Genomic DNA, 25,790 nt, shown 5'->3' with positions numbered 1-25,790 from the left:
AGTGGCCACCTCACCAGGTGAGGCAAACGACCTACTAAACAGTTTGCCCCTCTGTTCCACCACCATCCAAAATGTCAGAGATTTAGGATTGGAGGAAACCAAGCACCTCAGGTTGTCTCACCCTTCCTTCACCTACTGTCTGCCTTCCCCAGCTCTGGGAAGGTCCCTTTCCCTGAGTACCCCATCAGTGGTGGCATCTGCCCCAGTCAGGGAAAATGGCTCTTTCCTGCCCAGTGGTGACCCTCCCAGCACATTCAGACAAATGAGCATGGATCTCATGCTGGGAGCTGTGCACAGCCAATCTCCAGGAAAAGCCGTTTCCTTAAGAGCTCTGACAACCGGGGTGGAGGGGGGTGGTTACTGAGAGAGGAAATACTGGTGTTACCCTTTCCCCTTACTCCCTAGCACTTGGGTCTTTATGGGTTTCCCTCAGGCAGGGCTCTTGATCCCCAGGGGATGACTGTCACCCCTATCTCCAGAGCAGAGCGCCCAGCAGGAGAGGTGGTTCTGAGAAGGCAGTGAGCAAAGCAACCTGCAGACTCAGAGGCTTGTTACAGGGAATGACTAAGTGAGCTGCGCTTCCAGGGGAAACCCCACTCGCTTCTGCTCACTGAGGGGCTCATCCTGGAGCTATTTAGACTGAAGCAGCTTCCAAGGACTCCAGCGGAGCAGCCAGGTCCCCGGAGGACCCTCTGCTTGGAAGTCTGGGTTCTGGCAATTCACGCTGTCTGACAGGTCTGCCCCACCCGTTCCAGAGCAGGCAAGTCTGCCCATTCCCGATTAAAGAGAGATACTGGGAATGGGGGAAACCCGATCAGCACCTCCTTGGGTTTTGTGGCTGGATTTCAATAAGGAATGTGACAGTCTCGCAGCAGCTGTGCCCTGCCTGAAACAAGCTCTATTTGAAACCTCCAACAGCTGAACCCCTCCCAACTACCCGCCAGCCAGCTCAGCCACCCCCTGACCAAAATGACAAATAGAGAAATCCAACCAACAAGCAGGCACACAGACCAAGTACACACACATAGAAACACACACAACACACACCAATGTGTGTAATGTGGGGGGAAAAGCCACTTGTCCAACGATTTCAGGTCTCCAAGCCTTCCAGCCGGCGGCAGGACTCCCTGGCAAGCAGAGCATCGGCAAAACCCACCTTCCTCAATCTCGATCCCCGCGGGGGAGCTGGGGGCGGGGAGCCCTCCCCTCCAACTTTGGGTTGGACCGAGAGGCCAGAGCAGTGGGGCCAGTCCCTGGAAAAGCCAGTGGCTGAGGACATCTATCCATCCAGCGCGCACTCACATACATGCATCTTTATTTATCCCCGAGGAGAAGGAGTAAAGATGGGAGGGGAGAACGGGGCTGAGCTGGGGGCGCGGGCTCGCGGGGACCGCTGGGGAAGCCCTGTCATCCCATACCAAGGAGAGGCGCCCCCACCTCCCTGCTGATGCCAAGGCAGCGCCCATCTGCTCTGCCGGGGTAACACCTGTAGCCATTTTTATCAGGGATGTTTACGAGGCGGCAGCAGGTTTATTCTGAGTCCTCTTTCCTGAGGGAAGGGAATGCTGATTTCCTCCACCTTTATTTTTACCCTGGTGCCCTCCGAGACTCAGGCCACAGAGGCTTCTCTATTTTGCCCTGAGTCTCTCTGGGAAGAGGAGGGAAATAGAAACTTGGGAAGAAAGGGAAAAGACAGGGAAGGAAGGGACTTGGGGAATGGTACGGAATCCCCACCCCCAGCTCAGACATTTATTTCTTTTTTATCCTGGGGAAAATGGAGTGGAGCAGGGAGGGGAGGAAAGGAGGGGAAGTCGCAGTAACTGGCAAACACATCAAGGCACAGTGTAATTAATTGGTGCTTTAAGCTTCTGGGTTATGCTTTAGTACAAGTGAGCCAGGAGGAAAAATGATTTCTCAGAAGGGATTTTCCAATCCCCTAACAGAGTCTGCAAATTAGACAGTATATTGGGATGTTCCCCCCCAAAGGGAAGCAAGGAATGAATTCTCCCAGGATCAAGAAGGAAAACCATGGGAAGTTAGAGTGTTCCACATAACTGAGCAAACACCTCCTCCATCTCTCTCTCTCTCTCTCTCTCTCTCTCTCTCTCTCTCTCTCTCTCTCTCTCTTTCTCTCCCTACCTACCTACCTACATATTCCTTTTGTTCAAGGTATAAAGAGAAACCACAGCCCTACCTTTGAGTACAAACCCCAAGACAGCTCGGTCTCTATCACCATAACAACAATTCCAAACATCCCAAAAATCAGAGCATAGTCACTGAGTCGCTTTCTCTTTTCAAACAGGGCCCTCCTGTGTCCCAGCTTATAGCCAATGTTTTGGTTTTTCCGCTTGTTGGCTTTGGGGAAGGTGGTGCTGCTGGCAGTGGTGCCGGCATGCTGGTGGTTGTGGGTGGCGTTGGGGTGATGGAGCAGGGTCTGGTGGGCATGGTTGTCCTCCCGGGAGGAGATGACAATCTCTGGGGGGTTGCTGGGGCTGAAGAGCTGGAGGGGTTGGCCCTCAGGCTCGGCCTCGATGAGGTTCCTCCGGGAGGCGCTGAGGCGGCTGAGGGGTTTCATGACCCCACCGCTATACTTGCAGGAGCTCATGGCGATCTCTGTGAAGGGATTGCTGTCCCGCCGGTGCACCAGGGGGCTGGCCTGCCGGTGCCGGCTGCCTCCGCCAGGCCCACTTGTGGCTGTGGAACTTGGAGAGTGGCCAAGCAAGTGGTCATTGAGATTGAGCTGGCTGCCTTGCCTGGAGGAAGGGTGGAGGATGGCGGTGGAGTTGGACGAAGGGGGAACCCTGAAAGCGGTGGGAGAGGAGTGCAGCAGGCCGGGGTGGACAAGCTGGCTCTGGAGTTGGGTGAGCTGAGACAGGGGATGCGGTGGCTGCTGCTGCTGCTGCTGCTGCTGGAGCTGCTGCTGCTGTTGCTGAAGCTGCGGAGGCTGAGGCTGCAGCGGGGGTCCCGGAGGCTGCTGGGGGGCTGCTGGTGGTGCTGGCGGCGGTGGTTGCTGCTGTTGCTGCTGCTGCTGCTCATCCCCGGAGGATGGACAGGGACACTTGGGGTCTTCATCCAGGTCCCCCACCCCTGAGTCATGGAAGTGCCCAGAAGTGTCCATCTTGGGGCCTGGCTGGATTCCCTGAAGCACAATCCCCCACCCCAAAGCCACCCTCGCTCCAAAGATGTCCTCAAAGAAAGCCAGGCATCCAAGCTCCTCCACCGGAGTGTCTTGGCTCCAGTCCTCCTCTTTGGCTTGCTTCAGTTCTCTGGGACTGCCTGGAGTCCAGACGCTGCCAGTCAAGAATGCATTGTATTGGGCAGGGAGGGAGGGCAGGAGGAGAGCTTGGAGAACGAAGAAGGGGCGAAGAGAACTCTGTCTCAGGGGGTGGTCCTCCAGGAGCGTGTGAGGCCAGGCTCAGCTTCACTCCTCGCTGGCTCAATAGCTTCGCTCTCCTCCTCCTGACACTGTTATATTGTAAGCCAAGCCCACTTATTAGCAGCTGGTCTCATTGGCTTGGCTTAACTCTCCAACCACCTCCTAACTCCGCCCCCCGGCCAGGCTCCTCCCCGGAGGCGGGGCTTGCTGTCCTCCGCTCCTCGGCCGGGTGGCAGCGCAGCGAGGGCTGGGAACTGTAGTTTTTGCTCTACGACCTGGATGCGGAGCGGCTGCCCTCTTTTCTCTGACAGGTATGGCCGAAACTCGCCAGCCCACAGCGATCAGGACTGTTCGCTCACGCGGGGCTGCGGGAAGGAGGGAGAGAGGTCCTCCTAAGGAGGAGAGCTGTCACCACGATAAGGCGGCAGGGAGGGGAAGACAAACATTTATTAGTGGGCAGGTTGTTTCACACATATGATTCCAGGTATATCCTCCCAACACCCAGGGAGGTGGGCATTATGTTCCCATTTTACCACGGCGAAAACATGCTCAGAGATGTTGAATAACAACTTCAAGGTCACAGAAGCAGAGGGGATTCATCCACTCCTCCTGATGGTGAATAACCTCACCTACTACCGACAGAGCACCTGCAATGTGTGTGCAGGCGCCTCTCTGTTATTTCCAACCCTCACATCAACACTATAAAAATGATGTCATAAATTCTAAAAAAGAAATAAAGGGAAGGAAGAAAGAAAAGGAGAATGAAAAAAAATTCAAACACAAACAAGTTAAGAAATTTGCCAGTTGTCACCCAGCTTGTAATTAATGGAGCTAGGATTTGAACCTAGATTAGTATGACCCCACAGTTCCTATACCCCAGATGCTTTCCTCCTCTAATGTTCAATAAATATTGTTCAAGTGATGGATAGGAAAAACCAAAGAGACTCTGCCCAGGAATAAAGGTGTGATGTGGACCAGGGCTCCAGCCTCTTCCTTTATAGCTGGACATGGAGTCACAGAAGGACCTGGCAGGAAGACTGAAGGCACCACCATCATAGTCACTCCCTACCTGACTTGTCCCATGAGACTCTAAGAGTCAGAGCAGGGAACAGCTGCTGGCTTCCCAGGTTCAGCATCATCATCATCAAGTATTTATTAAGCTCCCACTGTGTACAGACAGGGTTCCAAAGAAGTGGGACTAGAGCTGAATTCATTTCCATTTTTAACCACAACAGCCTTAGGGATCAGAGAGGAAGACACCATTTTGGAATCCCCCCAGGCACAGCTGATGTTTTAAGACAGAGGCATCTTCCTGTCTGCTTCCTGATTCCCTATCACCCTTTGGCCTCTGTCCACCTCCTTCTCTAGATGAGAAAAGGAGGGTAGAAGATCCAGGAACACACAAACACGCAGAAATACACATGCATATGCACCCACATATGTGGGCATGTACATAGGGGTGTGCACACAGTGGCCTGTGCACACTTATGCACACACACACACAGTGAGCTTCAAAAGCAGCTGTCCAGGTCAGCAGCAAATGAGCAGGTCACAGAAGGGCAGAGCTCCCACCAAATGAGCCCAGAGCAACCTCTGCCTATCGGTTCCCTCCTCTCCAGTCCCTCATCTGAGAACTGAATATTATTTGTAATATAAGCCACAACCCCAGATACATGAATAATTGCAATTACACCTGCACAATAATATTATTATCAACAATGAGGTAGTCAGTCCTACACACACACACACACACATTACAGTGCCAGGGCTCAGATGCAAGCCCAGGTTCTCATGCATTTCCCATGCCCATTCAGGCCCTCCAGTAACCCCCACCCCTCCAGCTTGCCTGCCTGTTCTCCCTTCCTGTCTTTTTTATTTCCCTCCCTCTCCTCCATCCTCTGACAGAGCCACCTGTTGGCTCCAAATTGAATATTTAGGTTTAATGACTTTCTAATGAATTACCATTAATATGTTGTTAGTAGCAGAAATATGCTGTTACTATGCTTGTAGTGCTGGATACAACTTCTAGGCTATGAAAATCAACTTGAGAGGACAGACTCTAGGCCTGGGCCTCTCTGTAACCATGGCACCCATGAGACTGCCTTCTGCCTCAGCTCACCTTTCTGAGACAGACTCTTCGCTGTCTCCTGACTGTGCAACAGGATCCAAATAGGGCCTTGCAGAATGGGATGAGCAATACCCTAGGTGGAATCCAAACTACTCCAAAGCCACCAGAGGGTCATCTGGGAAGGAGCAGCAACTTGACAACTGATGCACTGAGGTAGCTCTTGCCCCTGGTTACAATGATCCTGTCCCAAAAGGAGGTAGACAGGGTCTTATTTAGAGATCAGGCTCTAGAGTCAGAATTCCCAGGTTGGAGCCCTTCTCTGCCACAGGTTGTCTGTGTGGCCACAGGCAAGATAACTTTCTGGTCCTCATCTTCCTCTCTGTAAAGTGGGAGTGATAAAAGTCCCTACATCACAGAGTTTGGGAGAACCCCATGTATGTTGTTGTTGGTCACCATAGTGGCAGCCCTGAGCCCTCAGTGGTGCACCTACTGTATACCTTTCCTCCCAACTCCACATCCAACAATGTCACATTGATAGCTTGAAATCAGTGATGGGGGAGTATTTATACCACAGAAATGGGCAAACATGTAAGCCAGGGCTTGCATTTTCCTGCAGAGTAGCTGTTAAGCCTTTACTGGGTGCTAAGCATCTGCCAGCACCCAACTGTTTCCTGTTCCCACCCTTGGATTCAGACTGTGTCCCCACCCCTGTCAGAGACTGTCCAAGCTTTGCTCTCTTCCTGACGTCCCCAGTACAAGCTGTGTAACTGGCCCACTGTATGAGCCTCAGCCAACTGCTAACCTCTCAGGGCTTCCATTTCCCTAGCTCCAGTGAGGTCATACAGGTCACTTTAAAGTGAACGAACCAGGAGCTGCACAACCACAGGGCCTGAACGTGCCAGTCTTTCCATCCTGTTCACCCCACCACTGCACTGCACTCCCAAATCCCCGCTGTAGGGAATCCCCAGTGCCTCCCCTGATCCTCAGCCACAACTGTGCCTTCACAACAACCTGTGAGTTGAGACCACCACCCACTTTATAGATGAGAAAACTGAGGCATTAGGCAGGTTTTAAAACTTGCTCACAGCTACTAACAAGTAATTGGTGGCATAGCTGGGATCAAACCCAGGTCTGTCCAACCTCAGAGCTTGCCTTATGTCCTGAAACCCAAAGGGACAAGATCCAGTCTTATTGGTACTTGTTAAACATGTGGTATTGATTGAACATTATCATATAAACATTACAATACCACAGACATGTGACTTTCACGGGCAATCCTCAGGAGCTTATGGTCTCACTGAAAAGACAATTTATGCTCACCTGGGGTGACAGAGAGCAATGATACAGATCACAAGGTGTGTTCAAGGCACTGAATTCACCGAGAGCATTGAGTAGTAAAGGCAGATTTCATGGAGGTGGCAGGACTTGAACCACACTTTGAATGATGGCTAGCAACTCTTCATGCTGCCTTAAAGTGAAAGGCTGACACATTAGGCCTCTCCAGTATGCAAAAATGGAGGGTAAGGGGGTGTTGGAAAGTTTCTTACCTCAGAGAGCACCTCAGAGGGAACGTGAGCAAGGGTACATCCACTAAACCCAGGAAAGCAGGAGAGCCTTGTGCCATACCAACTCCACCACAGGCGTAGGTATACTGTCCCTCCCACTCCCCTGCCCTCATTTTTAGCTTTGTTCTTCACCTCCTCCTTCTCTAGGACCATCACTAGCCTCTTGAAATTTCCCCTAAGCCTGCCTTTGCTCACTCTATTCCCTCTGCCTGGCATGCCCTTTCCCTACATCTTCATCTAACACAATTCTCTTTATCCTTCAAGATATGACTCAAAGGTCATTCTGAGAAGCCTTGCCTGAGCTCCCCAACCCAAATCAAAGGCCCTCCTCCTATATTTTCACAACCCTGTGCTGACACCATCTCTAAATCAAGCAGTGTAGCTCTTATCATTTAGCATGTCCTTTTACCAGACTGTGACCTTCTTGAGGGCAGAAGTGACATCTTCTTCCCTGCATCTGCTCTTCCACAGAACCAGGTGTACAATAATACTTGATAGAGATTGAACTGACTGAACTTGAAAGCAAGAAGAGATCATTGGGAGGCAAATAAGAGGAAGTCACAGGACTTTTCACAACAAATAACAACCACAATTTCCTATTAGCAAATGGGCAAGATACAAGAGATGATTTCTAAGATCGCTCAGTTTTAAAATTCTATAATCTATGCTCTATAGAACTTGTTACCCCCAAAAGGTAGAACGGACTGAAAATAGGTTAAGAAAAGTAATGATTCATGGTTTGTATGGATATGTTCCCCCATAGGCTTGTACTCCTTGACAGAAAAAGGGGTATAATTTTTTTCTGTATCCCCACCACTGATCAGGATACCTGGACATGAATATACTCATAGAGGGTTAATTAGATGGATGGGTAAATGACAGATACATAGTGGATGGATGGATGATGGATGGATAGGTGGACAGATGAGTGGATAGGTAGATGGATGGGTGGATGGATGAGTGGATAGGTAGATGGATGGGTGGACGGATGAGTGGATAGGTAGATGGATGGGTGGATGGATGGATAAATGGATGAAAGGTAGATGGATGAGTGGGTGGGTGAATGGAATGATGATGGATGAATGGATAGATGGATGGTTTGTTGGATGGGTAGATGGATGAATGGATGGGTGGATGTATGAATGTTAGATACAATGACAGGTAATAATGGGTTTCTAGAAAAGCAAGTGCTTTGAGGGATGTACTTAACTATCTAGGGATAGTGTCATAAAGATCAACTATACTTACCCTGACCATAGATGATTGAGTTAGAGATAACTCATTATTAACCTACCACCCAGATGTACTTCTACTGTGTTCTTATCTAAAAGCTTTGTTCCTGGACTAATTAATGCTCTAATAATAATTTAAAAAAAAAAAACTGTGGGATGGTGGAGTGGCTCAAGTGATAGAGGGCCTGCATAGCAAACATGAGGCCCTAAATTCAAACCCCAGTATTGAAGGAAAAAAAAGAAAACACCAACAATAACTGTGTTTGCATAGCACTTTATAGCTTTCCAACTACTTTCACGTAAATTTCTTCATTTGCACCTCTTGGCAACCTTGGAAGGTAGATGGGGGAGGAGGGCAGGGGGCAGCACTGCCATAAACTAAAGTTTAAAAAAGTTTTAGTGGTTTGTTCAAGGTCACCAGTTAGCTGTGGATTTGAAACTGGATCCCACCCTTCTGCCTCAAGTGCCTTGCACCCTAGCTTGCTCTGCATCCAGCCCTATTAGGATGTGAGAAGCAATGTAAGCAGCGCCTCTGACCCAGACTCCTCAGACCTCCCTCCTTTGTGCTCTCCCTCATTTTGACATCCTCTCTCTCTTAATTCCCCAGCACTTTACTTGTATTTCTGTTGTATTTCACTTTTCACCTCTTTCCTGGTGTTGGCATTGTATGTACAAGTGGTCTTTCCTCCACTGCTTATAATTTATACCATAAGCTTCTTGGTTACCTCACCCCGCACCCAATAAATAAGTTGGATAAATATGTGAATGAGTGGCACTTTGATCCTAGGACACTGGCCTCTCACCAGCTCCACTGGCCACCAGGGATGCCATGTGTTAAATGTAGGTCTGTCATCCATGCACCTTTTCTCTGAGTCCCTGGGTGTCCAAATCCTGGAGTGAGGACTCTTATAACTGATGCCTACTTCACCCTCCCCCAAGCCACCACCCAAAGAGTGGGGTGGGACTACAGCACCTCCCACCTGCCACAAGGCCACACACCAACAACTCTTAGCCACCTATGCATGCCAAGGATTCCTCAGCTTCACATGGTCTCCTCGCCTGCTTTGCTGGAGAAAAACTGAAACTCTGGTGCCTGGACTGGGTGTCACTGCAAAGGAGACATATAGCCTGACCTCCCACACCTGCATTTATGGAGGGCTTATTCTGATATATGTAGTTCCTAAAGTCAGGGAGTAGATTCATATGCCCATTTTACATTTGAAGAAACTGAGTCAAGCTTCAGAGAAGGTGACTGGCTTACTGTTGCTCACAGAGGAAGCAAGAGGCCAAGCCATGAGCCAAACTGGTCACACCCTCAGCCACTGTCACCGTCTCTGGGCTTCTTCTCTGCCCTTCTAGAGAAGGTATCCATTCTGCCCTCTCCTCCTGCCCCAAGTCCTCCATGAAAACCTCTCCAATGACAGGGCAGGGGAAGGTTTCAAAAGAGAAGCTCCATGGAGACCTCCCTGGATAAAGATTGGTGGTTCTGCTCCAGAGACTGTGGAAGGCCAGACTGGTCCTCACATGAGAGAAGATGGAGTTGGGCAGCCAGGCAGTGCACTGGGAGCAGCCTTGGGCTGGGAATCGACTCCTCTGCCTAACAGCTGCCATTTTCCTGCCAGTGACCATGACGAGAAAGTCACACAACTCTGAGCGTGTAAAACTGGAACATTCATCCCCCTCCACGGTTGGTTTGTGAAAACCGAGATACATTTTTAAATGCTTCTCCAAACCCCTTCTCCATGGCTTTGGTGTGGGAACTTGCATTCTAGCCAGATGAGTCATTCCAGATGGAAACATTTATTTATTTGAGGGGTCAAGGTCAAATAAAGGGTGTTGATGCCGCATCTGGAAAGAAGTGTATCTGGGAAGAAGGCACGGGAAATGGGCACAGAGTGCCAACATTCTGTCACCACAATGCCCTGTTGGATTTTCAGGGAGCTGGTAGAGGCACACATATTTTGAAAACTGTGAAGTGCTGCTCCATTTGGACTGGATAAATACAAGGACCAATGGCTGGTGGAGGGCTCATGTAGACCCCTGACTGGCAAAGGCTCCGTATCTGAGCCTCATCTCGAGTCTGAAGCTGTCCCAAAGGCTGATTGCTTGGAGCCAAGTCAATGGAGAGAGTCCTTCACCTGCCATGCTGGGTCACTGGGTGCGCCCCTCCCAGCCCACATTGTAGTGTGAACAATGACACCTTCCCCTCAAGAGACTCAGCTTCGCTAGGCCAAGATTTATGTCTGTTTTGTTCACACTGTATCTCCAATGCCTGTCTCAGAACATGTCTTAATTAAGATTTACTGAATAAATTAGCTTCTTGGCCCCAGACCCAAAAGGTTCAGAGAAAAATGTCTAACAGTTTCTCAAACCCAAAACAGGCCCCTGAGATGCTCAAGAGAAGACCCAGAGCCAGGCAGCCATGGGCTCTGACACAGAAAGAAGCAGCAAGAGGCCCTAGGTGAACCACCTTCCTGCAGTAGGGAGCAACTGTAGGCCCTTGCTGTTGGTTTGGACCAGATACCTCTGAGCCCACCAGTGGCAGTTCAAGAAGGAAGGACTTGATGCCGAAGGCCCATGCCTATAATCTAAGCTATTTGGGAAGCTGAAATCAGAAGGTTCGTGGTTCAAGGCCAGACTGGGCAAATAATTCACGAGACCCCATCTCCAAAACAACCAGAGTAACATGGACTGGAGATGTGGCTCAAGTGGTAGAGCACCTGCTTTGCAAGCAAGAAGCCCTGAGTTCAAACTCCAGTCTCAAGAAAAAAGAGGAAGAGGAGGAAGAGAAGGAAGAGCCTGGAGACCCACACCCTGCTCTGACTTTGAGACTGCCTGCAGCCCCCTTCCCCTTCTTCCCCAACTAATGTTCACCCCAGGCAAGCCCACCTGGGCAGAGCAACCTGTGGAGGGTTTGTGAGGAGTGTGGCGGCCTCTGCTGGTGGCATATGCACATAGCTTCACACTCCAGGCACCTTAAAAGACATGGAGACCCCAAACAAAACCTGAACCCCCAACCTCAATGTTCAGCCTCCTTCCAAGGAGGCCCAGGAACTGGATGCAGTGCCAGGATGAGGCTTCATGAATATTTTGCAAAGGTGGCTTCTATCTGCCAGGATTCTCTGGGTTTTTCTACCAGTTGGGAAAGAAGAACCTAGCCCTGTTGTCTGGCCCAGGTGAGGGTAGCATGAAGCCTTTAGTGAGAGGGCACCCTTCTGTGCAAGAAAAGAAGGCCTCCCAAACTGGGGGATAAATTTCATAAACTCACACAAATTAAGGACAAGATGGGTTCCAAACCAAATCATCACGACATGTCCCCTTCCACTGGTCCATCATCTCTAAGTCACAGTTGGACTGAGCAACAGCACAGCCTGCCTCAGCCTCTCCCTGCCACCATCCCAAACCCAGGCTCCCAGCTTCAGTGCCACTTCACATCACTGCTGCCAAATGAGGAGAGAAGCCCTTGCCCCTCAGCACATCCATGGGAGACAGTCAGGACCAAGCCCTGATGTCCAGTGCTTTACAATAGTGCAGAACAGGCAGCACTTGCCTGCCTGCCTTGCCTTCCTTCTCTCCTGGTGAAGGTGAAAGCCCAAGGGTTGCTATGGACACTGCCACTGGGCTCTCCCTCCTCAGTAATAACCCGAAGCTGTTCTCCCTGCTGGAGTCCAGGTTTCTAATTGCCAAGCCTCAGAGACAGGCAGCTAGGATGCTTCCCAGGAGGTACTGGGCCAGTTGGAGAGCCCGAGGATTAGATGGGCTGCAGAGAGAAGGAGAGAATGACAAGATGGAAATCACCTGAAATTGGAAGCAACAAACTCGACCTGCGTAGGTAGATTTGACAAAACCAATGTTGATTTAGCCAGAATTAGAAAAGCAATAGTGTCTTAACAGGCTCCCCGCCAAATTGGACACATAATCACTGTGACCCGTGTCTCTCAGTGGGATGCTGGGAAGGAAAGAGGAGCTGAGAGGCCCTGCAGCTGTGTGCAGAGCCGGGTCTTCAGGAAAGACCTTCACAGCCCTTCTGCTCTTATTTAGGAACAACTACAGGTCCCAGAGCATTTCTGAGCTGGATCCACTCTACTGCCCTGGGGGCAGAAGTGTCCCAGCTCCCCCACTGCCACACAGGCCCCATCATTTGAACTCACCAGGAATGCAGACCATAATCACCACTTTTAGTTTCTACACTCCCCTTCATGAATTCAGCATGCTCCCCGTAGTGGACTCCCACAATGTGACAGAGAACTGTCACCTCTAATCCTTCTCCTACTATGAGGCCAGAACAAAACACCCTTATAAGCATCTTCTCCAAGACATCAGGACACTGTCCCTGCTATTCTTTTCCCCTCCACAAGACCAGAGGTTTTTCTCTACCACTGGGGTCTCCACCACAAAATCACAGGTTTCCTATTCATATGACATCACAGCTCCTCTCTACTCATCAGGCTAGGTCACCAAGGCCACAAAACTCCTCACAGCCACAGATCAACTGGACAGGAAGGTCCAGGGAGACGTGTTCTAAACAGATGCAAGCTGCTGGGCAGGGCTGTCAACCTCACTCTCTAGAGTCCCCAGCAGCCACCCAGAACCTTCAAAGAAAGAGCATGTAGGAAAGCGTGTTGGTTCAACCATCCAATGTGCACAGATGTGTGGCCAACGTGGCCTTCTGGAAGCTGTGCTTGTCTCACTCAGAGTCTATGTCAGTGACATCAACATAGCCATGAGGAGGACAAAGTCAGCTTTGCACCTCACAAATCCGCACCCACATCAACCCTGGGCTAGAGGAGTCTGTCACCCTCTTTATTTATGTATGTGTGTGTACATACAAAGAGATTGAGAGAGACATGGAGGAAGGGATCAAAGACTTCTGCATCCACCAATCTCTTTGAGAGTAGTTCTTTTCACCCCCATTTAACATAGACAGTGGTGCGCCATAGGCCAAGGAATTCACCCCAAGATTAAATAACTGTTTCAGACTCCAAGGCCCAGCACCTTTATCTTGGCTCCTTCCCATCTGGCATTTGAATGTCAGGCCTCAAAACAGGAATGGATGAGGCTGTACAATCTCAGAAAGAATGGGTACCAAATATAAGCCATTATTCTAACGGGGATTTTTTTCCTACTACTTTGGAAACCTTGCCTCCTCTGATTGTTTCCAAAATTGTGTTCCCAGGGCCATTTTTATGGCAGATTGCAGCTGCAACAATCCTATGGCCCAACGTGGGAACTACTAAGAGGCCTAGTGAGTGCTAATCTTCTTTTCTTAGCACAATACTTTTGTCCTGCTGCAAAGCCAGAGATTAAGCCTCCTGGTGGGCCTAGGAACTGGTAACTAGGAGCCCCAGAGGGGAAGAAAGGCCAGTGTTTTGCTGCTTCTTTCCATTTCCATTAGGGAAACTTCTGAGCCAGCCAGGAGAGCTGGAGGAGGGCAAGAAAAGGGAAAAGGGCAAGACCCTGCCCTGCAGCCTCTGATAGTTCATTGTGGCTGTTTCCAGAAGTGTGAGCTCAACTCTGGCCAGTAGAGCCTTCTGCTTCTCCCAACAAGGGCCGAAACAGCCATGGATTCTCAATGGCCAGTGGAGAAGTTTTAGGCTGCCCAATACACTCTGACCCAGAAAGCCCAGCTGCTCAAACTTCTGTGGAGTGAAAACACAGCACAGCAAGAGATCCTAAGAGACCTGAGTGCCAGGGGTGGACCTGGGAAATTGATTCGTGCAGTGCTGGCACCAGAGACAAGCAAGCAGCCAGAATTTCCTACTTCAGTCAGACAAGTTCTAACCGGAAAGGAGTGTTAGCTTCACAGGAGGCATCCACTGAGTATTCCTTTCCTTCTCTTCTCACTTTTCATCCCTTTGATTTTTTTCCTTGGATTTTTTTGTTTTGTTTTGCCATAGTGGGGACTAAACCCAAGGCCTCACATATACTACACAGTATTCAACCACTGAGCTACACCCCAGCCATTTTTTATTTTATTTTAAGACAGAGTCTTACTAAGTTGCCCAGACTGGCCCCAATCTGAGATCTTCCTGCCTCAGCCTCCCAAGTAGCTGGCTTTTCATTCCTCTTGTATGGTGTTGTTTAACTGACCCAAAAGGACACTTGGGTCAATACTCCAACTCTGATGAGTACGTTAAGCTTAGTTCATGCCACTGCTCAAAGAGGAGAGAGGAGCTCAAAGTGCATGTGAAGTTAGCTATGTCCACCTCAGGAGAGGACCCCAGAATCTTGGTGCTCGTGTCCAACTGAAGACACCTGAACCTTCTTACCTTTGCCCTCCTAAAGAGCTTGGAGAATCCCAGTCAAACAGGCCCAACTCCAAAGCCAAGTGCAGTGATGCAGCTTCCAGGCTTGTGAGGAGGCTCAGCACCGCAGCTTTTCCTCAGTCACCATGGCCTGGGCCATTTTGATGTGGATAAGCAGCGTTGCCAAGTGATGCACCAGAAGAGAGAGGAGGAGAAACGTGCATCCGTGTGGCACCACAAAAGTGATGCTGGGGGAGGCAGTAGAAGTCAGTGACTCAAAGCAGGTTCGGGGATTATCTGCTGTTTTCAATTATCCACATCACTCATCACCATGGAGAATTGAGGATTGGGTGTATTTGCCTCCCCCTCAACGCTGTTGCTGGCATTAGAGATGTGATTTGTACTTGGAGCAACTGTGGGTAAAGGACTCAGAACGGGCGGTCTCTGTGCAAAATTTCCCCAGCATCGAAATGTCATTAAATAACTCTCTGCACCTGGCACCTCTTGGTCCCTTTAAAAATAGCTGGGAGATAAACATATCTAAAGAGACTGACAATTACCGAGCATCTGTGTGGTACTCGATACTTACTCTGAGCCAAGGAAACTTCACCTCAGAGAGGTTAGGTGACTTGCCTGTGACTTGTCACAATGTAGGACAACAAAGCTGGTGCTCCAACATGGCACCATCTGACTCCAAAGCTCATTTTCTCACCCTTCCGCTCTCAGTGAACTTGAACCTCCTTTATAAAGCATGGCAGGCCCATCTTGGACCTCCTTGTCTACATCTGCTAAGACACTTTCAATTGCCAAACAAGCACATGGATTATCCCCACTCTAAGAACTGAGGGAGAACTGTTCCAAGGCTGGTTAATCTGGAGGTACATGTCACCGTGAACATTGGTTCTTTCTGAGTTTCTGCTCCACCATTTTCATCATGCTGATCCCAAGGTGGCCACAGCACATCCAGGCATCCCATCACTGCCCTTGAAAGTCCAGACACAACAAAGGGAGGTGTCCCTGTTGTGGATCTCTTTTTAATAACAGGAAAAATTGTCCCAGAAGTCTCTAGACTTTCCTTTGCCTACAACTGGCTGAAAATGTGTCACATACTCAGACCTAAACCAATCACTAACAAAGGGTGACAGGGTCACCATGTTGGCTAGGATAGGGCCTGACTTCCTCTGAAGCAGATATTACACCAGAGGAGTGGGCCCCAGGGAAAGGGGGACTCAAGGAAGAAGTGGGGGTGTTACTGGCTCCAGGACAAACACGGCATCTGCCTAGCCAGCAGGGCTCTGGCTGCCCCTCTCTGAAAGCCTTCTTGCTCCCTGGGCAGCTTCCCAGTGTGAACCTTGAGGACATCCACCAGCTTGCTGTCTTTGAGGTTCAGCTATAAAGGGGTGAGGCAGTGGTTTGCACCCAAATGGGAACCTGCTAGCCTTATTATGAGCTTATCTAGTCACACATGCTCAACGTTATTAAAGAGATTTGGAAAGAAATCTCATTAAAAATTTGTTCTATCACATACCAGGGAAGCAAAGCCTTTCGTGAGACTTAGTGAGCAATGCAAGTGATGCAAATGACTGCATGGTGCCGAGGTCTTTAATTTCCTGTAGGAAGTCTGATGGTTATCTGCCTGGAACCGTTTCAGCTCAAGTAGGGATATGAAAGAGCCAGGATGAAGGAGCCCTTTGTATTTTCATGTTATAAATTCCAGACTCCTTAGAAAAAGATCCTTGTCAAGGGGTGTGAAGAGGGGTGATCAGGTTCAGAGCATTCCCCAAATCTGCCCTCTCCAAATACCCTTAAAGATAAACTGGGGTTCCCTCAGATGAGGGATTAGGGGAGTGACCCCAAAGTGGACAAAAGATGGCAAAAAGAGAGAGAGTGAGAGAGAAAACAAGAGAGACAAATACTCCAAGACAGGCACAAAGCCAGACTGAGGAAGGAGAGGGAAGAAAAAGAAGGACAAGGAGAGAAGGAAGGTGACAGACAGCTGGGGAAAGGAGTTGAAGAAACAGGAGCAAGGGGAAGCCTGTCGCCCTATCAGGGTTTCTCATCAACACCACATACACTGGCTGGAATGTCCAGCCCTAGGTCACCTTCTGGAAGCTGTCCTTGCTTCGTCATGAGGACATAAATCTAGGGCCCAAGCATGTTTTCCTAGGCCAGCAGGATCCAGATGCTTCCAGTTCCTGCACCTGGTGGCACTGATGGGTCAAGAGGGTCACTATTCAAAGAGGCCTTGAATACATATGACCCTTAGTTAAATGTGGGGTAAGAAAACAGCCAGGACTCAAAGGAGTTAGTCTCACTTTGTGAGTTCAGACCTTTGAACTCAGTTCTCATCCTGATTTCCTGTTGGGAGGAGGACAACAATTTATAAATAATTCACATATTCCATCTTCCATTAGAGCGCATGTAAGCATTTCCCAAAATAATTCCCAAAGTAGAATAGAATCCATTTCTCTGTATTTGCTGTCTAGAGAACGCTTACTCATCCCTAAAGGCCCTATTCAAATGTCCTTTAGGAGGCCTTCCCCATGCCTAAACGTGTTAAACACTCCCTCTGCTGTTCACCCTAACTTTGTAGGAACTTCCATTGAAGCACTTCTCTTTTTTTTCTTTGGTTTTTGTTTTTGGTTTTTTCAATACTGGGGTTTGAGCTTAGTGCTTTGTGCTTGTGAGGCAGGCACAATACTGCTTGCCCCCAGCCCTTTCACTCTGGTTATTTTGAAGATAGGGACTTGCTTTTTTTAATTTTTTTTTTTATTAGCAGTAGTGGGGTTTGAACTCAGGGCTTCACACTTACTAGGCAGGAACTCTACCACTTGAGCCACTCCTCCAGCCCTTTTTTGTGCATTGGGTATTTTCAAAATAGGGTTTCACAAACTATTTGCCTAGAATGACTTCAAACTGCAATCCTCCTAATCTCTGCCTCCTGAACAGCTAGGATTACAGGTATGAACCACCAGCACCTGGCCAGCAACTTGCTTTTTGCTCAGGCTAGCCTAGACCATCATCACCCTATTTTATTCTTCCCACTGTCCACTGGGATGACAGGCACATGTCGCCATACCCAGATCTTTTTCCATTGAGATGGGGAGTCTCATTAACTTTTTTGCCTGGGCTGGCCTCGAACCACAATACTCCCAATCTCAGCCTCCCAAGTAGTTAGGATTATAGATGTGAGTCACCATACACAGATCACTTCTTAAATCACATTGTAATTATGTGTTTATGTTCCCCAGCACCTGGAACAATGCCAGAACATAGCAGGAACTCCATAAATACTGATCAAATGAATGAATGAGTAAATAAATGTCTGTCTCCCTAAGATTGAGAGCTGCTCAATTTATATGGAATTAAATTGACTCACAGAACTTCTGAGCAAAAGGACACTTAGTGCCCACCTAGCCCATTTCTCAAATATCAGAGTATGATTTGTTACAAATATGATCAACAAAATTTAGTGGTTGCCAAGCTCTTCTTATATCCCCAAAAATACTTTCCTGACCTATGCCAACATGCAAATATAAGAGAGGGCTTTTTGGGTTTTGTTTTGATTTTTGTTTGTTTTGGGGGGGAAGGGTTGGCAGTACCGGGGCTTGAACTCAGGGTCTTATGCTTGCTAGCCTTCCTAGGCAGGCACTGTACCACTTGAGCCACTCTACCAGCCTTATTTTTGTATTGGGTTTTTTCAAGATAGGGTCTCAAGAACTATTTGCCTCTGGCTGGCTTCAAACCTTGATCCTACTGATCTCTGCCTCCTTAGCAGCAAGGATTATAGGCATGAGCCACTGGCACCTGGCCAGGAAGATTTTAATGTATTTGACTTTCTGAATTTTCACAGTAAGGATGCAGAATGATCACGATATCCCTCTACCTGATGCAGTATTGTTAATATTTGTTGTATTTCAGGTTTTTACTATACATTGTGTTTCCTTACACAACTCAGGTTATGATGTGTATACATAGGTTTTAGGGCAGTTATGTGTACTTGATATTTTATATTCTTGTTTCATTAAGGATGATCACAGATATAGCAAGTCTCACCTTATGAACACATGAACAGAATCCCACAGTTTTATTAGATAATGCCATACTCCCCATCACAATCTCTATTTTGCTTAGCCTTTCATTCTTCTGGGGCAAGAGTGGTTGTCAGTTTCTGACCACTGTAAGCCTTGCAGCTTTGAATTTCCAGAACGTAGCTACAGGTGGTTAGAAATCATACTCTCAGTATCATCCAGGGACACAGGAAGTGCTGTGTCTGGGCCAGCACAGATGGAAGTGAGGATAATGCACTCTGGATCCTGCCAGCTGATCTAAAGATGCCTTTGATACAGGCACCACCACATCTGGATGCACATGAAGTGTGTGAGCTCAAGAGGGCTGGGCCTGGCCTGTCATGTTGCTCTTCTATACTTACAACCCAGCACAGGGCCTGGCATGTGACAGGTGGATAGATGATGAATGGATGGATGGATGGATGAACTGATAGATGGAGGGATGAACTGTGCACAGACAGTTAGCAGTATTACTGGAGCCTCCCCTTTTCCACATTAAAGTCTCTGGCTATAAAACAGAACCCCAAACCTCTGGGGAAGTCTGCGAATGCTGTGTGAGTAGTGAGAAAGTGATCCACATCTCTGGGACAAAAGTGCCACCTCCAGCCACACTGCCCCCAGCTGGGCACAAAATGTCAGTGAATGGTGATGATAAGTATAATGTGCCTCCTGACTCCTAGCACCCCTCTTTCCCTTTCTCACCCCACAATGCCCACTGGATACTCACGTGTGCCTCTCTATTTTCATCCAGGTAAGGGTCAGAACACTCCAGTATGGCAGATTAGAAACTCTGTACCAGGAACTTCCCTTTGTCGCCAAGGAGCAGCCTGTGTGCTGGCTGCCCAAACAGCAGCACATGTCAGAGTGTCTCTCCCATCACTGCTGTACAGACATTTCTTGGACCTGAGCTGTACTCACCCAGAGAATTTGAAATGAATATGTGTGTCTACCCTTGATGAGCTCATCCTCTTGTCCCATATAAACTCTGTCTGCCTCTCCCAACCATCCCCTGTTCAGGATCCCATCTTCTCCCAGATGATAGGAGCCATCCTGTGCCCCTGCTGTCCCTATCCTATTGATCCAGACTTGGGAAACAGCTCTCTGCACCATCCTATTTCTCTCCACATCTCTAATCCTGGCTTCCCTACCACATCTGTGACCACCCTCCAGCCCTCAGATTCACACTCCACATGGCAGCAGAGACTTCTGAAAATGCAAATCTGGGCCTATGGTTCCTCTACTGAAATCCCCATAATGGCTTTCCAGAGCTCTCAAGACAAAATCCTGAGAAAAAGAGATCGGAGAGGCAGAATCGTGCAGCTCCACGGTCTCTGCATCATCCTGCCCCACTCCCCACTCATTTCTTCATGCTCATCACCCAGGCTCCCTCCAGTTCCCCAAAGAGCCAAGTCTCCTCAGCTCAGGGCCCTCCCAGGACCTTGAACATCACCAACCCCTTCCTACCATCTTCTTTGTCTGATCATAAGCTCCTCCTCATTCCTAGAGTTCCCACATAAACATCACCTCCTTGAGAAACACACCCTGACTCCTCAGATCAGGCAGCATCCTATTATTCCCCCATCAATGCCCAAACTTGTCTCTCCAGCTCTGTCTCAGTCTTAATCCAACTATGTGTTTTGTGTCAGAGCCCCTCACTCACATCCCACTAAAACAGAACTGCCACAGAGCACGTTACCCAAGGTCTGGAGCTCAGAAGGTGCTCCAAAGCATTAGGTGACTATTATCATATAGAACTAAGAGCAGTGACAATTAAAGGCACTGTGTCAACCCAGGAGAGCAGAGAGGGATGAGAGTTTCCCGGGGGCAGTAAAACTTGAGCTGAGCACTGAAGGGTGAGAATACCTGAGCCAATCATGGGAAGAAGTGAGCAGATTCACATCCTAGGCAGAGAAAAACTTTGGAGCATTACTGCAGAGAAATTGAAAATGATCCCAAGATGGTTTGAGTAAGCATGAGCATGATAAGAGATGCAGCTAAAGAATTCACTAGGAGCTGGACTGGTGAGATCTTCATCTGAGAAAAGTAGATTGGTAAGGGATAGAGGGAATCAAAGGATTTAAGCAGGAGAGTAACCTTCTCAAAAAGCACACTCTGGCTACAGTGTGGAAAAAGGACAGAATGGGGTCAAGGATGGAGGCAGGGGGATCAATTTGGAGGCTGCTGTAGCAATCCATGAAGATGACTAAGGCTCAAACTATAGAAGCAAGAAGAGAAAAGAGGGAAAGAAGGAAAATAGGGAGGTATTTGAAGACAGAATTGACAGGGCTTAGTGACAAAATGAAGAATATAGGGTTAAGAGAAAATAAGGGTAGTTCCCAAATTCTTGTCTTGAGCAACCTGAAAGAGGTACAGTCTCCAAGATAAAGAATTCAGGAGGAAGAAAACAGCAGACCTTGGCTAGGAGAGTGACTCAAGTGGTAGAGCACCTGCTTAGTAAATACAAAGTGAACAAATTGAGATTCAGAGGGTCCATGGACCACACCAAGTATACATGCCAAGCAGGCCTGGAGCCTCAGGATTGGTTAGCAGGGGTGCAGTTCAGTTCAGAAAAGAGTTAGCAAGCACTTGGTGCTCAGAAATGTCAGTAGCACAGAGATCTAAGAGAGAGGGTGAGTGCACAGCGTATATACTATTAGGATCCAGAGAGAGATGTCTGGATCACCTGGAAGCTCGAGGAAGCTTCCTGGAGGGAGAGGTGGCTGCTCTGAACATCAAAGGGTAGTGGTGTGGTATGGCACAATAAGGGTGGGAAACACAGTGTTTGGTATTGATGAGATACAAAACTGAAGAGAGAGAAAAGGCAGGAGAGGAAGATAGAGACCAGGTCATGGTAGCCTAAAGTGTCACACTAGCAACTTAAAATTTAATGAAAAGTTGCTGTGTAGCCACTGGAGATGTCAATGAGATCTCTGACCAGTTTGAGAGACATTGTCATGAAGAGGGAAATAGACACATATACCTCCCAACACCCACTCTCCCTCTTCTCTCTTCCAACAGACACAATATTTATCCAAGTACTTTATCCCCCATGTGGCCGTGTATCTTAGAGAAGGAGGACTACATCATTAATCATCACTAAATCATCATTGGCCTAAGGCTACCATGGTGGTCGCACTCCCCTAACAGTGACTGGTTCAGGATGGGTAGGTGATAGCCAACGAAATGAAAAAAAGAAGTCTATAAGAGATTTCTGAGAAATTTTTCCTTGATGATGGATGTTGCTGAGTCTATATGTGATGCCTGAACCTATGACAGCTATCTTGGGACCATGAGGGGACTTAGTTTGAAGAGAATTCAATGAGGATAGCAGAGCAAAAAGATGAAAACTAGATACTTGATAACATCACTGAGTTGTTGAATCAACCAACTCTGGAGCTGTCTATCATTCTTCTAATTATGCAACTAGATTTCCTTCCTCAGTGACCCCTTAGGTTGAAGCCACCTTGGGTTAGGTTTTCTATTGCTTGCAGCCAAAACCATCATCATCAACACAAAGAGCAAGAATGGAAGTCATGACACTGACCATAAGCAAGTCCATTGTAGCATGGATTTGTTGTGGAAGCCAGAGAAAAGAGTGATCAACAACATCTAGACAGCAGAAAGATCAGAGAAATGAGGACTGTAAAATGCCCCTGGTCACAAGGAGTTCACAAACAAAAGCTGAATCAGTGGAGTTGGGTAGAGGGAGATGACAGAAATTTGATTTCAATGGATTGGAGACAAATAGTTAAGAAGGTAAAGCTGATAGTGTGTTCATGACTCTCATTTTAGAACATGGAGAAGTTAGAGGGAAATGTAAAAAGGATGGATTAGCTATCTATTGCTGCATTAACAAGTTACTCTGATACTTAATGGTTTAAACAACAAACATTTGGCTGGGTGCTGGTGGCTCACACCTGTAAGAAGCCTTACTACTTGGGAGGCAGAAATCAGGAGGATTGTGGTTCTAGGCCAGCCCAGGCAAAAAGCAAGACTCTATCTCAAAAATATCCAACACACACAAGAAAAGGGCTGGTGGAGTGGCTCAAGTGGTAGAGCGCCCTACCTACAAAGTGTGAGGTCCTGACTTAAACCCCAGTACTTAAAAAAAATTATTATTAAATCTTCTTGAGGTCAGGAGTTAGGGTGCAGCATGACTGAGTGGTGCTGTCTTGTGGTCTCTCAAGAGTTTGCAGGTCCTTTTCTTTCTATCTTTCATATTGGGTTATTTTTATTTGTATGTCTTCAAGTTCACTAATATGCCATTAAGCCATCCAATATACTTTTCTCAGCGCATCAGTGAGCTTCAAGTGGTCTAACATAAATGTAATTGGAATCACAGGGCAAGGAGAAAGGAGGGGAGAAGGGAACAACAACGAGAAAATATTTAAAGAAATAATAGACAAAATAATTCAAATTTTTATGAAATTATAAATTTACAGAACCAAGAACCTCAATAATCTCCCAAGCACAAAAAATATGAAAAAAAAAAAAGCTACTAAGGCACATAATAAAATAGCTCAAAAACCGTATTAAAGAGAAAATCTTTAAAACGACCAGACATTACATACAGAGGAACAAAGAGGATAAGCATGACAGCAGACATCTTATCATAAGTAATGTAAGCCAGGTAACAATGGAACGCCTTTAAAGTTCTAATAAGAAAGAAAAGAAGACCTGTCAACTTTGAGTTACAAAATCAAAAATATCTTTCAAAAATAAAGTTAAGGAAAAATTGGGGACAAGAGAGGGTAATAGGGAGTGAATATGGAAATGTCATAATGAAACCCACTCTTCTGTATAATTAGTACCTACTAAAAAATGAGGATAAAAACAAAGATTTTTGCAGATATACAAAAGCTAAAGGGTAGGGAAGGAAGGAAGGAAGGAAGAGAACCCAAACTGGAAAAAATATATATATAATACCTAAAATTCATAGATGATATAATCATCTATGTTGAAAAGTTATAGAATTTTTTTTTAACTGCTACTATTGCTGGGCACTGGTGGCTCACACCTATAATCCTAGCTACTCAAGAGGCAAAGATCAGAAGGATGGTTGTTCAAAGCCAGCCCAAGCAAATAGTTCTCAAGACCCTATTTCGAAAAAACCCATCACAAAAAAGGGCTGATGGAATGGCTCAAGGTGTGGCCCTGAGTTCAAACCCCAGTACCACAAAAAAAAAAAAAAGGTACTAGTAAGTGATATGAAAGTTCAGTAAGGTTGCAGAACACCAGATAACTATACAAAACTCAATTGTATTTTAATTTCTTAGCAATGAACAATCAAAAATTGAAATAAACAGGCTGGGCCCATGTAGTGGTGTATGTCTATAACCCCAGCTACACAGAAAGCATAGGTAGGAGGATTATAGTCTGAGGCTAGCCTGGGCAAAAACAACACCCTATCCAAAAACTAACTGAAAAATGGCTGGCGGAGTGGCTCACGTGGTGCAGCACCTGCCCACCAAGCACAAGGCCCTGAGTTCAAACCCCAGTGCTGTCCAAAAAAAAAAGAACTGAAATAAACAATCCCACTTACAATAGCTTCAAAAACATAGGGGTGATCATAAAAGGCTCGTAGGACTTGTATATTAAAAACTACAAAACACTGGTGAGAGAAATTAAAGATCTAATTATGGAGAAATATATACCATTTTTATGGGCTGAAGACTCAGTATTGGTAAGCTTCAAATTCTCCCAAAATTGATCTATAGATTCAATACAATCCCATCAAAATCACAGCAGGTTTTTTAAAGTAAGTTTACAAGGTGGTTCTAAGGTTGGTGTGCAAATGCGAAGGACCTAGAAGAACCAAAATAACTTTGGAAAAGAAAGTTGGAGTCAGTCTAATGCTCATGGCCCGCGTGGTAGCCCGCGCACCTGAAGCAGAGCCGGCGGCTGCAGGGTCATCGGTTTCTTTGGTCCAGAGGGCACCGTGGACGACAAGCAGTTAACTGAATATTTTCTCAGATGAAAGAAGATCCTGACATGGCCTCCGGACTTTGCTGGAGTTCTTGAAGACAGATAAAGAGGAGATGATCCAGGGCCTGAGAGCAAATCTCACCAGCTCCATGGAAACCTTGTGCCGTGTGGACTCCGAGGTGCAGGGTCCTCTGGCGGGGAGCTCTTCCTCCGCTTCATCAGCCTTACCTCCCTGGAGTACTACGATTACTCCAAATGTAAAAAGATCATGATTGGGCAGGAGAGCTTTTTCTCAGGAGAATGTCACTGTGGAGAAATAAAATTGCCGACCTGTGTCATACTTTCATCAAAGACGGAGTGAGAATATTGACTCACGCCTACTCCAGAGTGGTCCTGAGAGTCCTGGAGGCAGCAGTGGTGGCCAAGAAGCGTTTCAGTGTGTACATTAAGAGGCTCAGCCTGACCTGTCCAGTAAGAAATCTGCCACCTCAATGTCCCTGTCACTGTGGTGCTGGATGCTAGTGTTGGCTACATCATGGAGAAAGCAGACCTCCTCATAGTTGGTGCTGAAAAAGTCGTGGAAAACAGAGGAATCACTGACAAGATTGGACCCAACCAGATGGCTGTGTGTGCCAAAGCACAGAACAAGCCTTTTTAGGTGATGGCAGAAAGTTTCAAATTTGTATGGCTCTTCCCACTAATCCAGCAAGATGTTCCGGATAAATAAAGGCCATACTCTGAAGTCTGCACAGACCCAGCAGGACCTCAAAGAAGAACACCGTGAGTAGAATACACCTCCCCTTCCTTGATCACCCTGCAGTTCACAGACCTGGGCGTGCTGACCCCCTCAGCAGTTAGTGATGAACTCATCAAGCTATATCTGAAACAGTCTTCTCCTGTCAACATCCTAAGCTCATTGCCCGCAGGGTGAGCAGCCTCTCCACCACCAGCCAGACCCAAAACTGAGTTGTTTTGACTGAAGATTGTGGACTAAGGATTTAAATCTTCAGCCCTGGAGAATCTTTTTTTAATCTTAGTCCCATCCAAAGTGTGTTCTTGGTTCTAAAAAACCAAGCCTAAATGTAGCATGGTTTTCAAAACCTCATCTGCTTTCAGTTTCCAGAAACACATTTATTATTGGCTTTTACCTGAAAACTAAGCACAACTCCTTCCTCTTCCCCCATAGTCTAGGCTGATAGGGCAGGAACATCAATGAATGTGATGCAGGCGTTCCTGACCACAGCAGACCCCTCTGCAGTAAGTGACTCGCTGGCCAGGACATGTCGCACACACACAGAGCCTTGTAAGT

The 25,790-nt window shown here is 47.4% G+C and overlaps 1 protein-coding gene and 1 pseudogene across 1 annotated transcript in view; one reads left to right on the top strand and one right to left on the bottom strand.

The window, feature by feature from the left end:
- Kcnn3 (potassium calcium-activated channel subfamily N member 3) overlaps nucleotides 1-3,484 on the bottom strand; it is a 157,527-nt gene extending 154,043 nt beyond the window's left edge. The window contains exon 1 of the mRNA XM_020166218.2: nucleotides 2,195-3,484. Coding sequence (XP_020021807.1) covers nucleotides 2,195-3,118 — 924 coding nt within the window. The 5' untranslated portion in view covers nucleotides 3,119-3,484. The remainder of the gene's footprint in view (nucleotides 1-2,194) is intronic.
- A 21,016-nt stretch (nucleotides 3,485-24,500) lies between these two features.
- On the top strand, nucleotides 24,501-25,412 carry LOC109687998 (translation initiation factor eIF2B subunit alpha-like; annotated as a pseudogene).
- Nucleotides 25,413-25,790: the final 378 nt, after the last annotated feature.

Source organism: Castor canadensis, chromosome 11, assembly GCF_047511655.1.
Source record: "Castor canadensis chromosome 11, mCasCan1.hap1v2, whole genome shotgun sequence".
NCBI lineage: Eukaryota > Metazoa > Chordata > Mammalia > Rodentia > Castoridae > Castor > Castor canadensis.
Note: the sequence above shows the minus strand (reverse complement) of the source record. Positions and strands in the feature narration are given on the sequence as shown.